Raw genomic sequence first — 18,750 nt, forward strand, 5'->3', positions numbered from 1 at the left:
TGAGATGTTTGGCTGGAATGTAGCTTAGTGGACAGAGTGCTTGTCTAGAATGCACAAAGCCCTGGATTCGATCCCCAGCATTGCATATGACCAGGACAGTGACAGTGCATAACCCTAACAACTAGAGAGGGAAAGGCAGGAGGAGCCAAAGCTCTCACTCATCCTCAATCTTCAAGTACATAGCAAGTTCAAGGCTTGCCTGGAGTTATGTAAGACTGCAGATCAATAAATGATTAATGGTATTGCTTCAACTACTCAACCATACCATTTAGGACACAGGGATTCTTTTCTATCTTGCCATCCTTAACGTGTTGATCTTTAATTTTCATGCCTTTTGTCTTAAAATCAGGACGTCTACCACAGTTCCAACAGTGGTAATGGATCTCCAGGCAGCTCCATGTATCCCCAAAGGCTTTCTCCCAGATCTCATTAGCTAGGAATAAGACTCCCTTAGCTGCAAATAAGACGGGGAATTGAGTATCTATCAAAAGGGGATGGGATTTTTATGACTGAATCACACCACTGTGATTCATCACTTGGTGGTAGGTGTATGTACTGTCATCCAAAGCAAGCCAGGGCTCGGCCAGTAAGGAGGGAGAGAGGGATGGCTACTGGGAAGGAAATAACAGGCTCTGCTCCTTACTTCCGGGAGAAGGTTTCCGAGTCCCTGGAGCTAGAGTTACAGGCCATTGTGTGCGGCCAGGTTTGGGAGTGGGAACACAACTGAGGTCCTCTGGAAGCTCAGCAAGTGCCGAGCCATCTCTCAATGTCCAAGGATGTGTTTGTTCTCACTTAGCTCTTGACTGTCAACGTGACTAACCAGTTGAGTTCCGGTCTTGACTGCCCCAGAGTGACTGACTTGGAACTGTCAAATAAACCCCTTCCTTCTTGTGTGCTGCTTTCTACCAGGTCATTTGCCACAGCGGCAGAAATGAATGTAGAATATGCCTCCCCATGGAGCCTGTACTGAAAAGTAAGGATGCCTTTGTTTTCTAACCCCTCATCTTAGTACATGAGCTTCCGGTGAGCAGGGACTTTATCTGTTGTTTTCACTGCTGTGTTCCTGGTACTTAAATGATGATGTGAATGAATGAATGAATGAATAAATGAATGCACAAAGGGTGAGATTTTAAAGTGCAAACTTTGGGAGTAAACATAACATCTGTAACATATTATCAGCATCCTTGGAATGATCCATTATGGAGAAAAATGACTTAATTAAAAGACACAGAATGTGTGTTGCTTTAGGATATCTCGATAAATATCACTGACTGTAACACTGATATCTCCGACCCTGCCTCTTTCCCCATGCCCTCTCTTCCAAAGCTGCACACATCACTTGCGCTCTAAGTTCTGTTACTCAATGCCGTTATTAAATGTCTTCTACAGCAGCTGAACTTTCTCCCTGTGACAACCTGACTGCTTCTCTCGCCATTTTCTGAATGTCTGGGAGAATTCGAAAGAAACATCTGGGAAATGTCCTCCCTCCCTGCATTTTTGGCCATAATTTCAGAAAGAAGAAAACCTAAATGTTCTTAAGAGAAGATAGGAATCGCTAGCCTCTGAAATGCTTTCCCTTTTTCTTACATTTTTCATATTTTTACATTTGTTCTTTCCAAAGGCCAAAGCTATCTCCTCTTCCTTAACCAAAATAGAAAAGGTTCATTGAATAGTTCTCCCAGCAAAAATAATGAAAAGACCAACTAAACGAATATGGCATCTTTTTCCTTCTCCCTTTCAATGATCTTCTTAGCCTTTTCCTGGCCTTCTCATTTCTTAGATGGCCTACTGTGGGCTCAAACTTTTAGATCAGTAGTTAGTGGGACCCACACACCTACCCTGCACTGTAGACCTCTAGTATACCTACAGGTAATAGCATGTGGAAATTAAAATGGGGGACAATCATACCCACTGTAGGGGCATAACATCCCAGTAAAGCTTATTCAACACATCCAAAACGCACCCATATTTAGAAAAGAAAAGTCAAGTATTACTCTAAAAGCACACACATGTGCACACATGCTCGCCCACACAAAATCACTTTATGTTTGAACTTCTAGGATTGTTCATAGGATGTAGCAAATGGGCTGGAGCTGGAGTCCAGTGATAGGACACTTGCCAAGCATGTTCAAGGCTCTGGGTTCAATTCCTAGTACTGCAAAAGACAAACAAAAACATGAAAATAGCAAAAGAGTTACCATCTTCTAAGACCTTCAGTGAATATATTAAAAAACAGGAATGAACTTCTGCTCTGGGTTCATCAAAATCGTAGCCTCTGTCCCTTCTTTACACACAACTGTACTTCTTCAGCACAATGTTCCCCTCTCCATACGAGACACCCTGCTTCAACCCTAACCCTTGTTTCTAACTCTTAGAAATCCATAAGTTCTTGAAGCACAGTGTGCTTATCAAAAGGTTTTTTTTACGGTATATTGTAGAAAAGTATCAGGGTGCAGACCCCCAAATACATATGCATTTAAAAATAAGACCTATATGTATGTTTAAAATCTAAATAACGAAGGGAATAAAATAAAATAAACTCTTTGATTCAGCCCTACCAAGTGCCTGTTTCCAGACTGTATCTCAGGTTTACTGGATGACCATTTTACTACAGTAGGCAAAACGGTGAAGATGGCTGCCCCAGATGGATTAGCCAGTGGAAGAAACTCAAATCTAGGGACTTGCTGTTGAGGGATTTTCGTCTCAAAGGAGTTTACTTGAACCAATGGAGATTATCCAAGCAGACCCAGGCTAATAGGTAAGTCCTTTAAAGGAACCATTTTCCTCAGTTGGTAGAAAAGGAAGCTGAGAGTCCACATGGGGGAAAGATGTAAGGGTGCTTGCTGGCTGTGAAGATGGAAACATCAAGGATAAGGAATACCAGGGTCTCTAGGAGCAGCTGACAGTACAAGCAGTTTTTCTTCCCCAGGGCATCCAGATGAAAGCCAAACCTAAAGGATATCTTGCTTTCTGCCTTTGGAACCTTAAGCAGAGAATCCAGCCAAGGCCACCTTGATTCCTAGGACCTATGGGATAGTGAAACCCACTGAATACCTGGAGTGTTGTTCCAATCTCTCAAATCTGTGGTACTTTGTCCCCAGCAGTAGAAAACAAATACACCCCCTCAGCTTCCCCCAGCTTGAAATGAAGTCATCACCACCTGGCCATTCCTAAGAACCATCCCAAAGCCGATGTTAAGCTTTAATGGGCACGATGCAAATTTGACTGAAAAGAAACATAGTAAGTTATTGTAATGTTCCTATTAATTACAATGCCCACTGAGGCTCAATCAAGAACAATTAGGCGCCTTAACCCTAGTTATGTTTGCTTTGGCACACTTCTAACAGTCACAGGACAGAGCTAACTTCAGAAACGGCGTCATACGGGTCAAAAGCATGGAACTATTACTTCAGGGAGGATGTAATTTAACCTGCAGCTTTTCCAATTCACAAAATGATCTGTGGAATTTATTGGTGTTATACCAGATCTTGCATCTACATTTCACATTCAGAGATTTTTTTTTTTCTTTTTAAGCTTTATTTCCCTTCCTGAAAAATGACCTTCTCCTTGGAAAATTCTGTTGAAATCTGGCAAGCTATTTCTGATTTTGAAAAAAAAAAATCATGAGAGAAGAGGCAAGGGGGATTGTACACATTTTAATAAGACTGATGACTGAGATGAAGGAAAGACTCAAAACAGGTCACAAACATTCTGAGCACATCTACTCCTCTCTGAGTAGACGGAGAAGGGTGCGGCACTGAACCTGCTAGCTGATTTCTCCTCCAGGAAATGAGAGGTAACCATGGACACTCCGCTGAGCACAATTCAAGAGCAGATGTAGTTTAAACAAAGCTATGTGGGGAAGAGAACAGGATGGTGGTTCAAGAGCAAGAGGTTGTACCCAGGGCAAGAGCACTCCAATGCAGGGGTTGGCTGTCCATAAAGGAAGAGCTGGCTGCAAGCGTGGAGATGGAAACAGCATGGTCCTAGGCAAGTGACACTAATTCCCCAAGTTATGGTTTACTCAAGCCAAATCCAGGTAACTTTCCAAGGCCTGAGACATGGACCACTCAGTTAACAATGGCTGCTCTGTGAGCAGGCAATCTCATTCCCTACACTTGCCCCAGAGTTCCTACAATCATCTCTGTTTGAACATATACAATCCTACTGGCTAGATCCAAACTTCACGTTCAAAACTAAAGATAAGAAGCCATTAGCCACCCTAGAAGCCCACAGGAAGGACAGGAGTACTTACTAGACCCACAAGGGGAAGGACTTATAGACAACCATCCACAAATAAAGATTTCATTCTAAAACAATCGTATTTTCTGGCCCTATATCAGTTGACAATGACTTGGCCATTGAAGATGATATTTTGCCAGCAAGGTCCACTTTCTTGGCTCCCCTAAGTCATTAATTACCACCATGTTTTCCCAAATGTGGAAATTCCCCTTGCTCAGATGCAGCCACTTGCTGGCCAACCCTCCTTTCCTGAGAAACCTCCACAGCACAAAAATATTTTTGTTTTCCCCAACTGCCCACAGGGAAAATTTCCTCACTCTTTTTTCTCCTTCTTCCTTTAAAGCCTTCTGGCAATTTCCAGGAATACAAAGTGAGGCATCATTACTAACTTAGATCACCGAAGAGCTGTTGAGACATCCTACATCTCACATGACAAGAAGGAATATGAACTTCAGATTTCACATTAATAAACTACGTCTATGAGTTTCTTTTCATCAAGGAAGGCAATCTGACTGAAATTAAAATGCCTCCCACTCCTACCCAAGAATATGTTTCTAGGACTTGAGTGCTTCCCTTATAAATAGTGGTGGCCAGAGCGATTGGTGTCACCTCTAGATAAAGTAGCATTACACAAAACATGACTCAAACGTAGGTGAGCCTCTTACGAAGCCAGGCATAAAACAATATAGACGGATCAGTCAAATAGTAAAAATCTTAGAAAGGAGGTGGGGAGATAGCTCATGTGATAAAGATGCCGGCCTTGGAAGCACTATGAGCCACAGAACTCAAGTTTTAAAAGGCTAGGAAGCTGGGTGTGATGGCCTGTGACTCCCAGGAGCTCACTGGCCAGCCCACCTGCTGTACTTGGTGAGTTTCAGGCCAGTAAGACATTCCATCTCGAAACAAACAGTTTTTAAGAGAGATAAATAGTGAAGGAAATAAATAAGGTGGGCAGAGCTTGAGGAATAACACCTGAGGTTGTTCTCTGCACGCATGTGCACGTATTACTTGTGCACACACAAACACTCCAAATGTTACATGAGTCATCCAGGTTGCCTTATTCCTGTTCTGCACTGCTGGTGCCGGGCTGACGACAGCAGAGGAACCCTGGAGATATTTTGTTCTTTTCAGAACATTCAAGAAGCATTTCTGTGCCAGAGACTAAAATTAGTTGGTGGAGAAGGGGTGATAGAGTGATGAATCAGACTGGGTCTGTGCCCCTCCAGTCTTCCCAGCCTAGTAAAAAGGCAAGATGTACACCCCAGTTCTCGGGCTGGGGGAGGTGCCAATCCGCTCCTTCCCTTGGAGAACTCTGGTAACAGCTGGAGACATTTTTGATTATCACAACTGGAGGGGGAAGTGCCATTGGTACCTAAAGGATGCAGCTAGCCACCCGATAATGCAAAAACACAGACTTCCAACAGCAGAGAATTATCCAGTCCCAAAGTCAATAGTGCAGGGCCAAGAAGCTTTGTGCTAGCTGTATTAGCTGGGATAGAGGACTTATTGACCACCTGATCAATGAATTGATTAATTGGTGGTGGTCCACATGGTAAATGACTTTCACCCTAAGACCCTAGTCACTTCGAATTTATTCAAATTAGCCTGTTCCTTAAAGCATCAAATTAGTGATTTTGAACAAAGTTTGAAATTTCAACCATTAAAAAACTGAGATTATCATTTGACAAATTTAGGAGAATGAGGGAGCAGGATTTTAAAGCAGAGCCTTAACATTTTATACATGATGTGACTCCTGCTCCTTATATATAGTAACAGGTTAAGCCAAGCATCAGTTGCTTAGTATGTACCATGTACATTCGTTATGCTTGCACAGCTTCACCAGACTCTGACAGAGACAACCTAGAGAGCACGGATTCCTTCCCTTCATTTCTTCCTTCCAGCCTCCCGTCTCTCCCTTTCCCTCTCCTTCCTTTCCTTTTCAAAATATTTTTTCCTAATTTTGTGTATTCATTTGTTTGTTTATTTTACATGTATGGGTATTTGCCTGAATGTATGTCAATACATCACATGCATGCCTTGTCTCCCTCAGAAACCATAAGGGGTCAGATGGCCTGGGAATAGAGAACAGGTTGCTGGGAGCCACCACATTCGTTCTGAGAATCAAACCTAGGTCCTTTGGAAAAGCAGCCGGGGGGTTTCTTCACTGCTGAGTCATCTTCCCAGCCTCTCCTTCAGAAATTAAGCTAAGTCATTTTGTGGTTTGAGAGAGAGAGGAGACTCATATGGTAACCCAGTTTTGTCTGGAACTACATAGCCCAGGCTGGCAGGAAACATGGCAACCCTCCTGCCTCAGCCTCCCAAGCCGGATTACATACAGACATGTGTCCAGCATGTCTGGCATAGGGGACTTTATTTTGGCTCATGGCTTTGGAGGGCTCCAGCCTATTGTGGAGGTAGTGGAGGAGTTGGGACTGTGGCAGCAGGAGCATGGAGAGGAGAGAGATCCTTCACATCCATAGACCAGGAAGCAAAGAACATGCTACAACCAGGGGTCAGGCTATCACTCTCAAAGACCCCCGCCCCAGGCCTACTCAGGTAGCTCAGTCTCACTTCCTGCAAGTTCTCCAACTTACCTTAATGGTACCACCAGCTGAGAGACAAGCAATCAAAACATGAGCCTGTGTGGGGTCCTGGGGGGTGGGTTTCAGATTCAAACTATGGCCCAAGTACCACTAATAAGAGATTAGTTATATAATCACTTTTAGTTTGGGATTAATTAAAAATGAAACTATATTGTTAATACTAAACATGTTAGTGGAAAAAAACATGATTTACTTTACTAAAATTATTTAACACATCCATCTTTTTTCAGAAAAAAATGGTGAGGTAGTCTAATATTCTAACGTCAGTGAAATAAACAGTCATTGTTCCTGGGATATCTGTAATTTTATGAAGCAATTGCCTTCACTGTGCGCCGTGGGTTACCCAGGAGACAGTGGCTGCCTTCTTCGGCCTATTTGACCTGTGTGTAAGTTGATGAGTAAGTCAGGAAATGGCCTGTAATTGTGTGTTAGTACTCATCAAACACAAATGGGACGGGAGAACTGCCACACAAATCTCAAACACAAATACCTGGACTAATCAACCATTTGGATTAGCACTGATGGTCTCTGAATATAACACGCAGCACCGGGACCACAGGGTTCTTGGTGTTTGCAACACGAAGAAGCAAAGCTTGGGAATTTTCCAGTCAAATTTTTGCCTAATGCGAATTTAGTAAAGCTTGCTTAGGAGCAGAGATGAGTGTTCTCTTTGCTTCTCATAAAGGAATAAGTAGAGAAAGTCATTTCAGCGCTACATAACAAAAGCAGTCTTACAGAGGACGGGGGCCCTTAGTAAATAAGCAGGATTTAAAAATGATGCACATTTTAAATACCAAAAATTCAAAATTTAAAAGAATAACATTTGGCCTCAGGCAGCTCACCGGGAGAGCTTGTCTATCATTGATGAGATGCTGGGTTCGGAGCAGCAAAATTGTGACTCAGTAGAACCCGACTTGGGAAAACATCTCGTATTTTCAGAAAAAGTGTGCGACTGGGGGCAGGGGAAGCAGTTCAGCTAGTGGAGTTCAGATTCCCAGCCGCCACAAAAAGCTGGGTGTGGCAGTGAGTGCCTGTAAGCCCAGGAGTGGGGAGATGGAGGCAGGAGACTCCCTGAAGCTTACTGGCCAGCCAGTGTAACTGGATCAATGAGCTCCAGGTTCAGTGAGAGAGCAAGTTCCAAAAGCTAAAGCGGAGAGGAACCGAGGAAGACACCCACCGGAAGCCTCCAACTTAACCACATGCACATGCACTCATACACGTGCACACACATGCGTGCAAACCCTTCACACACAGAAAAGTGTTGTAGCTTGTAAAATGGGCCATCATCGTGGCCTCCTTTTATTTACAATAAAAAAGACAAAAATCTGGATTTCATTCTATTTTCAATTCCAAGGATAAGCCTGGGGTGTTTAATAACTGATAGAGCCAGGCACTGACCAATCAAAAGAGATGTCCAAGTCACCAGAGTGACCCGACTATGTGCACAAGCTAGGCAGCAGCTTGCATTATTTAACACGGTCAAAAGCCCCAGGTTACAGCTGCGTTCTGAACTGCAGACAGTAGGAAACACTCCTCTCTTACTCCGATATGATTCAGAACAGAGGAGCTGAACTAACGACCAGAAAATGTGTGTATAGAAGAAAATTCAAAAATTCCCAAGGTTTATTGAATTCAGTTTTATAATTGCTTATCAACTGAGAATTCTAATTAATTGCCTTCCTATCATAGCTTTCAGGTGAGTCTTTTAAAAGTCAGGCTTTGGGTTTCCTTATTGGACTATCAGTAAAGCCAAACATAACAGCCCAAATGTATGCCACTTTTAAAAATTCTAAACTACCCTAGCACTCGGGAGACTGAGATAGGAGAAATTCACATTCAAGGCCAATCTGGTTACTTAGTGAATTCTAGGCTAGCTTCGGCTACATGGCAAGACCCTGTGTCAACAAACAAACAAACTAACTAACTAATAAATAAATGAGCTGACAAAATGGTGTAGCAAGTTAAAGTGCTTGCTGCACCAGCCTGATGACCTCAGTTCAATTCCTCGAACCGGCAAGGTAGGAGAGAACTGTGAACTCTGACCTCCACCCTAGCACTGCCGCATTGTCTCCTGCACACACTCGCGCGCGCTCGTGTGCGTGCGCGTGTGCACACACACACACACACACACACACACACACGCACGCACACTAAGAAAGACAAATAAATAAGCTTTCATTCCTACATGTGACATGATGTTCCCCTAGCATCCGCCATCTTTGGGTGATGGAAGGTAGCAGTTTCCTGTTTTCTCTGTGCTCTTCAGTGTATGGATGTCTTTACAAGACATTAAATAATAATCATCGAAAATTCTCTCAATCTACCCACTTAGCCAACACCTCAGTTCAGTCTTTGCTCCTCTCCTAACTCATCACCCAAATTTGCTTCTCAAAACCTCACGGCCACTTTCATCGCCATGACTCATTTTACAAGAATCTCCTATGTAGCCAAAGGGAAAGGATGGGCTGTCTGGCTGATCGCTCTGGGCACTTGACCTCTGCAGTTTTTCCTCTGCTATCTGCATTCTTGGTGTTGTCGTAACCAGTTGTTTCAAAATAGGGCTTAACTTTCCACATTCTTCTAAAAAGAGGAGCACAGTATACAGTATTTAGGAAACTTGGGGACACAGTGCTCAACTGAAATAGTTCTTGAAAGCCTTGGACTGTCATTTAAGGCAGGGTCCCTGCATGAACTAATCTCAGAATTTCTTTTGTTGCACAGGTGAATTAGAGGGGCAAAAGGATGAACCTGGAAGACATCTGGACGATGCTCAGATACTCAGGCTTGGAGGTAGGCAAATTGGACCAAAGGAATCTAAGTCTCCTTTAGCCAAAAAAAATGACTCAGCTTTCTCGCTTTCCTCAGGGACCCTAAGGGGGTATACTTCCTCGAGACCGGGTAGTATCATCAGGGTCCTCCTCCTCCCTTTCCTCCTCCTCTTCTTCCTCCTTCTTTTCTCACTGTACTTATAATGGTATGTATGCTTTAATGGCCCACCTAAATAAAGCAAGGTTAAAAGAATAGGATGAGTTTTTGTCATGGGCAAAGTTTCAAAGTCAGGCTGCATGACTAGCAGGCATGGCTCCAGAGGACACCCGTCCATGAAAAGGGACTTGAGTTGACCTCTCCTCTTCATCTTCAGATTCTGTGCTCTGAACTCTGATCACCCTTCTTAGGCTGCCTCATACTGGAAGGGTACGAGTCTCTACTGGCCACCATCCTCGTTTTGTGTGGAACCAGAGGCTTCTGTGAGAGTGCCAGCTCTGAGAATTAACCCGAGGAGGAGAGGTGGGCGGGAAAGCGCTCCTAGGCGATGCGGAGCTGTCCAGCAGTGAAGGAGCTGCATCAGCAAAGTCCCTGCGAATCACACTGAGCGTGGCAGCTGGGAGTGGGGATTCATCTGGAGCATGCCTAACCAGAAAGACTGTGTGCATGCCTGCCTGTACACAACTGCTTTCTTTTCTTTAGGTTTCAGCTACTCACAGAATCCTTGGTCTTAAAATATGAAATGGGCAGTTCCAGAGAGGAAAAAAATTATGAAATTTAAATTGCATGCCATTCTGAGAAGATGAGAATCCACACCATGCCCTCCTGAGATGTGCATTGTCCCTTTGCCCCGTGCATCCACACTGTAAGTGGCACGTGAGACACTTAGCAGCCACCTTGGCTGCCACGGCAACTGTCACTAGATCAAAGTGAGTCTTTGAAGTAACCCTTGGTTGGCTTACTAATGGCTCCAAGGCATAATGGTGCTGATGACAAAGGAACCATAAAGGATTTCCTCTAAGTGAAGAGGTGGACTTTCTTAACTTGATAAGGAAAGAAAAAGTAGATGCTGAGGTTTTGGAGACCTCCAGGAAAAACAAATCTATCTATAAAATGGTAGAAAACAAAAAGGAAATCTGTGTGTGCTAGCTTTGTTATCAATCCCAAACTGTGGCAGTTATGGCTGTCCCATACAGGAAGTGCTTAGTCATGACAGAAAAGGAATTAAATTATGGGCCTTGGTCCTACGGTTTCAGGCATCTACTGACCATTAGAGCCCATCCTGTGTGTGAGAAGGGACTACTGTATGCGACATACTGTATATATTCACCCACTCACCCACGCGGGCGGTGAAGAAAGAGAGGAGCAGAAATGTTCAGGGGAAGAAAAAGAAGACAGGAAGAGGAACAAAGGGAAAGACAGGATTACCATGCACACAAGCAGTCTCTCAGCTTGTACTGTTGATCATGTGCGGGCATGCACACACACACACACACACACACACACACACCACACACACACAATCTGTAAACATGCCCTGTAAGTGTGTTGCGGCTTCAGCATCTATGTTCTACAATCAGAAGTAATCATTTTAAGCAATGTGTGCGTGTTGGGGGGGCGGGGAGGTAGCTAGTCAAAGGCTTCCTTCCCAGAGTGAATGTATAACTTAAAAATTTTAAAATATAGTCCATGTGTCCTATAAAAGTCTCTTAACTTTTTCCCCTTTCCAAGTGACAGGTGCATCCCTATGAGAGTATGCCCACTTACCTGATAAAATCCAGTAATCTACTGCACAATTATTTTTTTTATTAAGTAACTTGATATCCAGTCATATTTGTTTCTCCTTCCTTTCTAAATGGAAAACCAACATGACCACAAATATCATAGAGTTGGGAAGAGGGAAGGAACTGGGAGCATTTCTTCTCCAGCTTTCATATCTCAGCCATTTAAATATTATTCCAATTTTCTAGGGACATTCAATTGATGAAAAAAAGGCAAAGTATTCCTTTGTAATTTTTAAATACTTAGAAACTATAAGTTAATAAGTAATTTTTTATTTCAAAATTGAAAATTCATTATAGAAAATTTGGGAAATACAGCCGGGCAGTGGTGGCACACGCCTTTAATCCCAGCACTCAGGAGGCAGAGCCAGGCGGTTCTCTGTGAGTTCAAGGCCAGCCTGGTCTACAGAGAGAGATCCAGGACAAGGCATCAAAACTACACAGAGAAACCCTGTCTCAAGAAAAGAAAAGAAAATTTGGCAAATACAAAAATATGCACACCTCAAAATAAAAACATTAGACAGTCTTATTTCATGCTCACTGTTTTTTTGAATGGAAAAAAAAAAAAAAGAGCAAAGTAAAAATCGTTTTTGGTCCCCAATGAAAACCATTGCCTACAACGATTTCCTCTTTGAGTCCAGGGAACCGGGATCCTGTGTATGGAAACATGGTGCTGTGCTACCTCCCAGCCTGGCGACGTAGCTGAATCACCTCTTCAGCCGCCTCTCTTCCTTGGGCCCAGTGGACAGGGAGTTATCAACGGAGGGCTGGGCCCAGCAATAGGTTTGTAGGCAATTCCTCATCTTGCTTCTCATAACTAGAGACCCGAGAGATCATAAAAAGAAACATGATATCACAGAACAGCTTTATTTTTGTGAACTAACACTGAAGGTTCCCCACTTTGGACAGCTGTAGTCAGTCACATGCTTCCCCGAGCAAAGAGCCCCACAAAGAAAGAAGGTAACCCGAGCCTCGAAAAAAGCCTTTTATCCTCCATGATTTTGATGCCTTTAAATTTGTCACCTGAATGTGATATTAACATAATCGTCTGCATTTTCTGCTAATGAATGCACCTGCTTCTAAGACTTTATTTTAGCAGTTTTAATGAGCTCTTCAGAAGAGTTGGCCTGGACTCGCTGCACTGCTGGGAGAAAAAGCAGCTGTAAGCAACTAACGCTGCATTCAGAATGCGAGTGAAGGAAGGCCCTGCGACGTTGTTAAACTGGAGAAGCAATGTCTACCCATCTGTCTGCAGGAAGAGAAAGGACGCTGAGCTGTGGCTGCAGCGACCGGGAAGAGCAGTAGTGAAAGCGCGCCTGGCCAGCCAAGCCTCTCCGCTGCTTGGCCAAAGGAATGGGCCTCAGGCAACCCTCCGAATCCCAGTTTTCTCCTTTGTGTCATATGGTGTCTACTTGTTGTAACGGTTCCATGCCTCATGGTATGAGCACTCGATAGTGGTAGATTTCCTTATAACCATAATGTTTATTCTTAAGGAGACTCGAGTTAACGAAGGGCCACGTATGGCTGGAATTCACTTATGTGAACTCTCCAGCCTGGGAACCACAGAGACAAAGTAAACCGGTGGTGGCCACGTTGCGGAAGGAGGGGGGGAGTGAGCACCAGGCAGTATCAGCCTAAGGGATACGAGGCTTCCCTTCGAGGATGACAAAAATGTTTGGGAACTGGATACAAGGGGAAGTTGTACAATGTCACAAAGACACTAAAGGCCTGTGTATTGCTGCCTTTAAAATGGTGAATGTTGTTCTGTGACTCTCACCTAAGCATAAAACCAAAGCCCTCCCTTAAATAAAAAGTGTGACTTTAAAGGGATCAAGCACATTGATTGACTGCAGGTCCTAAGAGAGTTCTTAGGTGGATAGTGACTCATCCAGCCTCGCGCTAAGGAAACCAATGTGGCCTCCTCTACCGAAGCCATCAGGATGTCCTTTCTAGCTGAGTCATGCCTTGCTTCAGGGTAAAAGCATCCTTAGAAGAAGTCATCCACCAATCTGCAGATGTTCAAATCTCTAAGCCATCCCCAAAGTCATGGTGTGAGCACAGTAGGAGAGACATGTCATCAAATCTGTCTCACAATTACTACACTCTGACTTCAGTCACACTTGCATGCCTGTCACCTCACACCTCCACCTTTCCTTCCACACAGTCCTCCCTATAACTTTCACTGGAAAAGTCTGGAAAGTAAGGACTAATAAACTACCCTAAACGCAACTGAACAGAAAGTAAAAAATAGGGCAATTGTTGCTTTAAAAAAAAAAATGCACAGAGCAGACACATCACAGATCATGAGGCAGGAACATCCTAGATTAATGGTGCTACTCCCTCCCCTCCCCCTCCCTCCCTCCCTCCCTTCTAATGGTGAGATAGATGCTAAGAAAATCTCCAATTCCCTTTTAACTTTTATTTCAGTAATAGCAAACAACAATGGCAGTAACTGCCCCTCTGGACGTCTCTCTTCCCCAGATGGTGGTTAACAGTCTTCCCTTGGTGGTAGGGACTGGCTCACTCCTAGGCCAGGCTTAGGAATCATCACCAGCTTAACACAAGTTTCTCTGGAAAGGTCCTGATTTCTAGAATTCTCCAAGCCAAGGCTTCTGGCCACTCTGTGCACCCCTACATTCTAACTGAGCCCCTTTATCCAGGCTGATGGGGAACATCTCTCCAGAGGACTTTGAGTTCCGTTCTGAGACCTCCGCTGTGTAACTTGAGCTCACCTCCAGCCACCCTCTGGCAGGGTTCAGCCTCCAGGGCACTGGCTGCATGCTGACGAAGGTCTTGCTACGCCTCACCCTGTGGTCCCCAGAAGGGCAGCCTCAGCATCACCTGGAGATCAGCATCAGTCGGCAATGCAGGCTAGATCCTCCCTCAACCTACGGCATCAGAGCCTACAGCTCCCATTGAGGTTCAGGAAGCGGTGGTCCAAAGGATCTGCTTGAGTTTGCTTTTGCTGGCAACATGACTCACCATGTCAGGTTCCCAAGTTGTATCCGTGCACCTTCCACTTCAAAGTTCTAACACAGATCTCCCTGCAGTGCTCCTGGGCAAGGCTAGCTCTACTTTGGATGAGGTCCCACCCAGTGGGCCTCACGGTGATCTGTGCTTCTGTGCAGTGAGTGGTCACACGTTTATATGGCACAGCCTCCTGCTAAGCAAGCTATGCCCACCCCCTAGGTCATCTTGCCCTCCTGTTCCCACAGCTCTAGTGGTACCATGTTCATAAATTGTTGTTAAAGAAGGAAATCACCAGAAGGGAAAAAAAAAATGTCTATAAACCTGCATAGTTTAGAGCTAAAGAATATGTTAAAATTTTCCATTGTGGAAATTTCCCAGCTACTGGGCTCTTTAGATTTTTTTTTTTTTTTTTTTTTTTTTTTTTTTTTTTTTCAGAGCTGCAAGCAAAGAATGGAAATTTCCAAAGGCAGCATCGAGAGCTGCTGTTCTGCTGACTGTCTCGCTCAGCCAGGGTCATCTGCTGCTCTAAGACATCAAGGAATGCCAAGGTAGCTCTGAGAGAACACACAGGCTTCCTCCGAAGGCAGGAAGGGATATCTTAGTAAAGCCTGGGAGCTGGGAGGAGGGAGGGGCGGCAGAAGTGACAGCCCCTGTGCCTTCACCCCCAACAGGAAGTTTATCCTACTAGACTTCTTTCCAGAGGCAGCTGGCTGGCAGGACTTTTTTTTTTTTTTCTTTTCTTTTTTTTTTTTTTTTTTGACATTCCTAAGATAGGTGGGAGATACAGAAACATGAAAGAAATAAACATTTGTTGGGGTCTAATTTTGAAAACACTACCTGGTAGATTTACCATTCCATCTTTATATGACCTGCCCCAAATAAATATCTTTTTTTTCTTCTTTTTTTCTTGAGACAGTGTCTCACATTGCTCAGGCTGGCCTTGAACTCCTGATCCTTCTCCTCCTCCACCTCCCAAGTGCTGGGATTACAGGCATGTGCCATTATGCCCAGAGTTAACTTCTGAGCTTAGCGTCTTCAGCTGTACCTCCCAAGACAGCCCTATCTTCCCATCCTCCATAAACCAAATCATCCACAAATAACTCAGCAGGTTCCGTCCCCACCTTGGCACTAATATCAACAGCCCTGTTCCTTTCCACTGAAGCTACGTAAAAATACATTACCATTCACAGCTGGTCCTGCCGCCTGAGTCAACAGGCATCTAATAGTTCCCTGAGATCTGGCATGTTCCTTCCACCCACGGATGCTGCTCCTACAGATCTCTTAACAGCAGCAACTCCATGGAAGTTGGTGTCAAGACGTCAGCATCCTGCAGATGCCCAAGGACCCTGAGTGGCGTCGGAACAGAAAGAATATTTTCAAACCTAAGCCGTGTGGTTTTTTGTCTGAACTGTTTGGAAGTTGTGGTTTTGTTTTTCACTTTTCAAGATAGTCTTAGGGAACAGGTTCCAACTATGAGTTCTGTCTTCTGACATCCCCCGGTATCAGGGAGAGGACTGCTATGGGAGTTTTTTGATATCCTTGTTGTAGTTTATACTATGCATTATTTATTGAGACAAGTTTGGTAACAGTGAAAAATTTCTGGCAATAAACTTGAAAAAAAATATCTTGTGGCGGCTGCTGCCACAGGTTTGAAGCTAACGGGTACGTGATGCTACCCTGTCTTGAAAAGCTGAAGAGGAAAACGGGCTAGGAAGGTGGCTCAGATGCTTGCTGTGGCAAGTATCAGGACCTGGGACCTGGGATTGGATGCCCGGGACCCTTTTAAAGTCTGGCATGATGGCATGCATCTGCAGTCCCAGTGGGGGGGGGGAGACAGAGACAGAAGGGGGCCTGGAGCTCGCTGGCCGGCCCATCGTGCCAAACTGGCAAGTTTCAAGTTCTGAGACACTTTGTCTCCAAAAATAAGGTGGGGAGTGATGTCTACCTCTGACCTCTCCACACATGTATGTGTGCCCCACAGACATGTAGAGAGAGGGAGAGAGAGAGAGAGAGAGAGAGAGAGAGAGAGAGAGAGAGAGAGAGAGCTTAATGGGGGGAGCCATCAAATAGCTGATGGGTAAGGCAGCTGTCCTGTGTCTGTCAGTTCAGTCACATTTTTATATAGATGCACCAGTGGCCAATTTTAATAGCACCTGTAACAGTAGTGGGGCATGGAATGATGAAGCAAGAATATTGAGTGTAGGTCTGTTCAGACATTAGTCCCAAAGGCTGTCCAGTTCAGTCACTGGGTGCATCTGTGATAATGGTTTGCTTTATACCTTTAATGGGTTAAAATTGAGCCCGGTTCCCTGGTGAAATCCATCAGGTGGTATCTGAATGTGGGTCTGGGTCTCGTACGACACGTCTCATTTTACTCCTCCTCTGTACCTGTCATGTGTTAGAGGACAATGGTCGACTCAGTGGAAGACACTGATGATTCATAGCTGTGGGTGGGACTGAACAGACATGTATGATGAATACATCTTTCCACTGGAGACCACAGAGATGACTTTTTAAAAAAAAAAAATCCGTGGTTGGAATGCATGCTGCTTTAGATTATGATTGCGTATGATGTCAAACACGGCCCTGACTCTGTCCCTCCAGTCTCCCTGCTGTCTGCAGTGCCACTTGCCGCAGCTCTAATCAAGAACTGGGGGTGATTTCCAGACCCTTCCAACCCAGGCTGGCCTTTTGCCTCTCGCCGGCTACCGGAATGTAACAGACGCAACTGTGCCGAATCCAAGCTGAGCCTCAAGTGTGTACTTCCACTTTCTCTCCTGAACCTGCCACTGCCGGCTGAGTGTAGGCCAACCCGTGGGAGGATGAGTGATTGTGTACAGCAGGGATGAAATGTCCCAACTGACAGTATCCTGGGTCACCCAGCCCCAGGCAGGGCACTGGGTCTGGTCCTTAGACCAGGTTTTGCTGACCTTTTATCTAAAGAAATGTGTTACCCACAAAAGCATTAGTACCCATTCTGGGATCCTGGCAGCTTCATCGTAATCCATCTCCATCACTCTGGGGGGGGGGGGGCGGGCGGAGACAACTAGTTTACTCATAGCAGAAGACAAGAAGGGGCTGGGGTGTGGCTCAGTGGATAGAATGCTTGCCTAGCACACACAAAGCCCAAGCTTGGAGCCTCATCACGACATAAAACGGGGCATGGCTGGCACATGCCTGTGATCTCAGCACTTGGGAGGCAGAGGCAGGAAGACAAGAAGTCAAGGTTATCTTTGGTTACATAGGGGATCTGAGACCAGTCTGGGATACATGAAACCCCTGTCTCAATTATATATATATATATATATATTTAAAATAAGGAAAGAAAGAAAGAAAGGGAGAGAGTTGACACAGTAAAGAGATTGTGCTGGGTGAGTACTACATGGGACAATTAAAAGATTAAAAGCCCCTTAGCCACTTCAGCCTCGATGGGTGTTTGGTCAACGCTTCAGGCCAGAACGATCAAGCAGCGTTTCACTTCCCAGCCTCTAACCTCTCATACTCATTTAACAAATGCACGCTGTATGTCTCAGTAAGGACGGGGCGCCACTTGTTCCGTGCCTGCTCGGAGTTCCCCGAGTGTATTGTGCTGTTTCACGCCTCCCTAACTCTGCACACAATGTTCCTTCTGCCTGGAACACTCTTAGCCGTCTTCTCTTACTGGCAAACGCCTACTCACTGATCAGACTAGAGCTCAAGGATACTGCCTCTTGGAAGACTTCCCCAGGAGCACCTCCACCTCCTCGCCCTCAACCTCCGGCCACACGCTCGGTCTCAGCATTCACTCTGCCAGCCCTAACAATTAAAGCCGAAAATGCTTCTATGGCACTAGGCACTTACTGTGTGCTGCCGGCAATGTTCTACAGCATCATTTGATTGAAATTTTCCACATCCTCGAGGCTCTCCTCGAGGCAGGCACACGTTCCAAAGTACGTGCCGAGTCCTTCCCGCCTGTTGAACAAACAAGTTACGCAGTGATTTATCCTATGCACTGTACACCCACTGAGGGCACCTAGTGCATCTATCTTCTCACTCGGGCAGTATCCAGAGCAAGACTTCCAAAGGGCAGCAGATGAACGCCCGGAAAGAACAAACACCACAGAACACATCTAGGCCTTCTCCTCAGCTCCCCATCTGGACAAACATGGTCAGAAACTTTTTGAGGTAGCTGTTATAATGTATATAGCTGGTATATATTACAATGGTGCCGCATCTCAGGAATGGAAGGCATCAAGAATTCTCTGGTAACTTTTCCAAGGGTGCACAGCTAGTGTGTGAGAGAGCTGGTTCCAGAGGCTGCGTTTACAACCACAAGAGGAAAGGAAAGCTGAAGTGACTCAGCATGAATCCATGTCGGTCCTCAAGGAGGAAGACAAGGGATGAAACTG

The 18,750-nt window shown here is 44.8% G+C and overlaps 1 protein-coding gene across 1 annotated transcript in view; it reads right to left on the reverse strand.

The window, feature by feature from the left end:
- Positions 1 to 18,750, reverse strand: part of LOC114691054 — a 121,525-nt gene that overhangs the window by 37,981 nt on the left and 64,794 nt on the right. Inside the window, exon 3 of the mRNA XM_028866162.2 lies at positions 18,203 to 18,313. Coding sequence (XP_028721995.2) covers positions 18,203 to 18,313 — 111 coding nt within the window. The remainder of the gene's footprint in view (positions 1 to 18,202; positions 18,314 to 18,750) is intronic.

This window comes from Peromyscus leucopus, chromosome 3, assembly GCF_004664715.2.
Source record: "Peromyscus leucopus breed LL Stock chromosome 3, UCI_PerLeu_2.1, whole genome shotgun sequence".
Classification (NCBI taxonomy): domain Eukaryota; kingdom Metazoa; phylum Chordata; class Mammalia; order Rodentia; family Cricetidae; genus Peromyscus; species Peromyscus leucopus.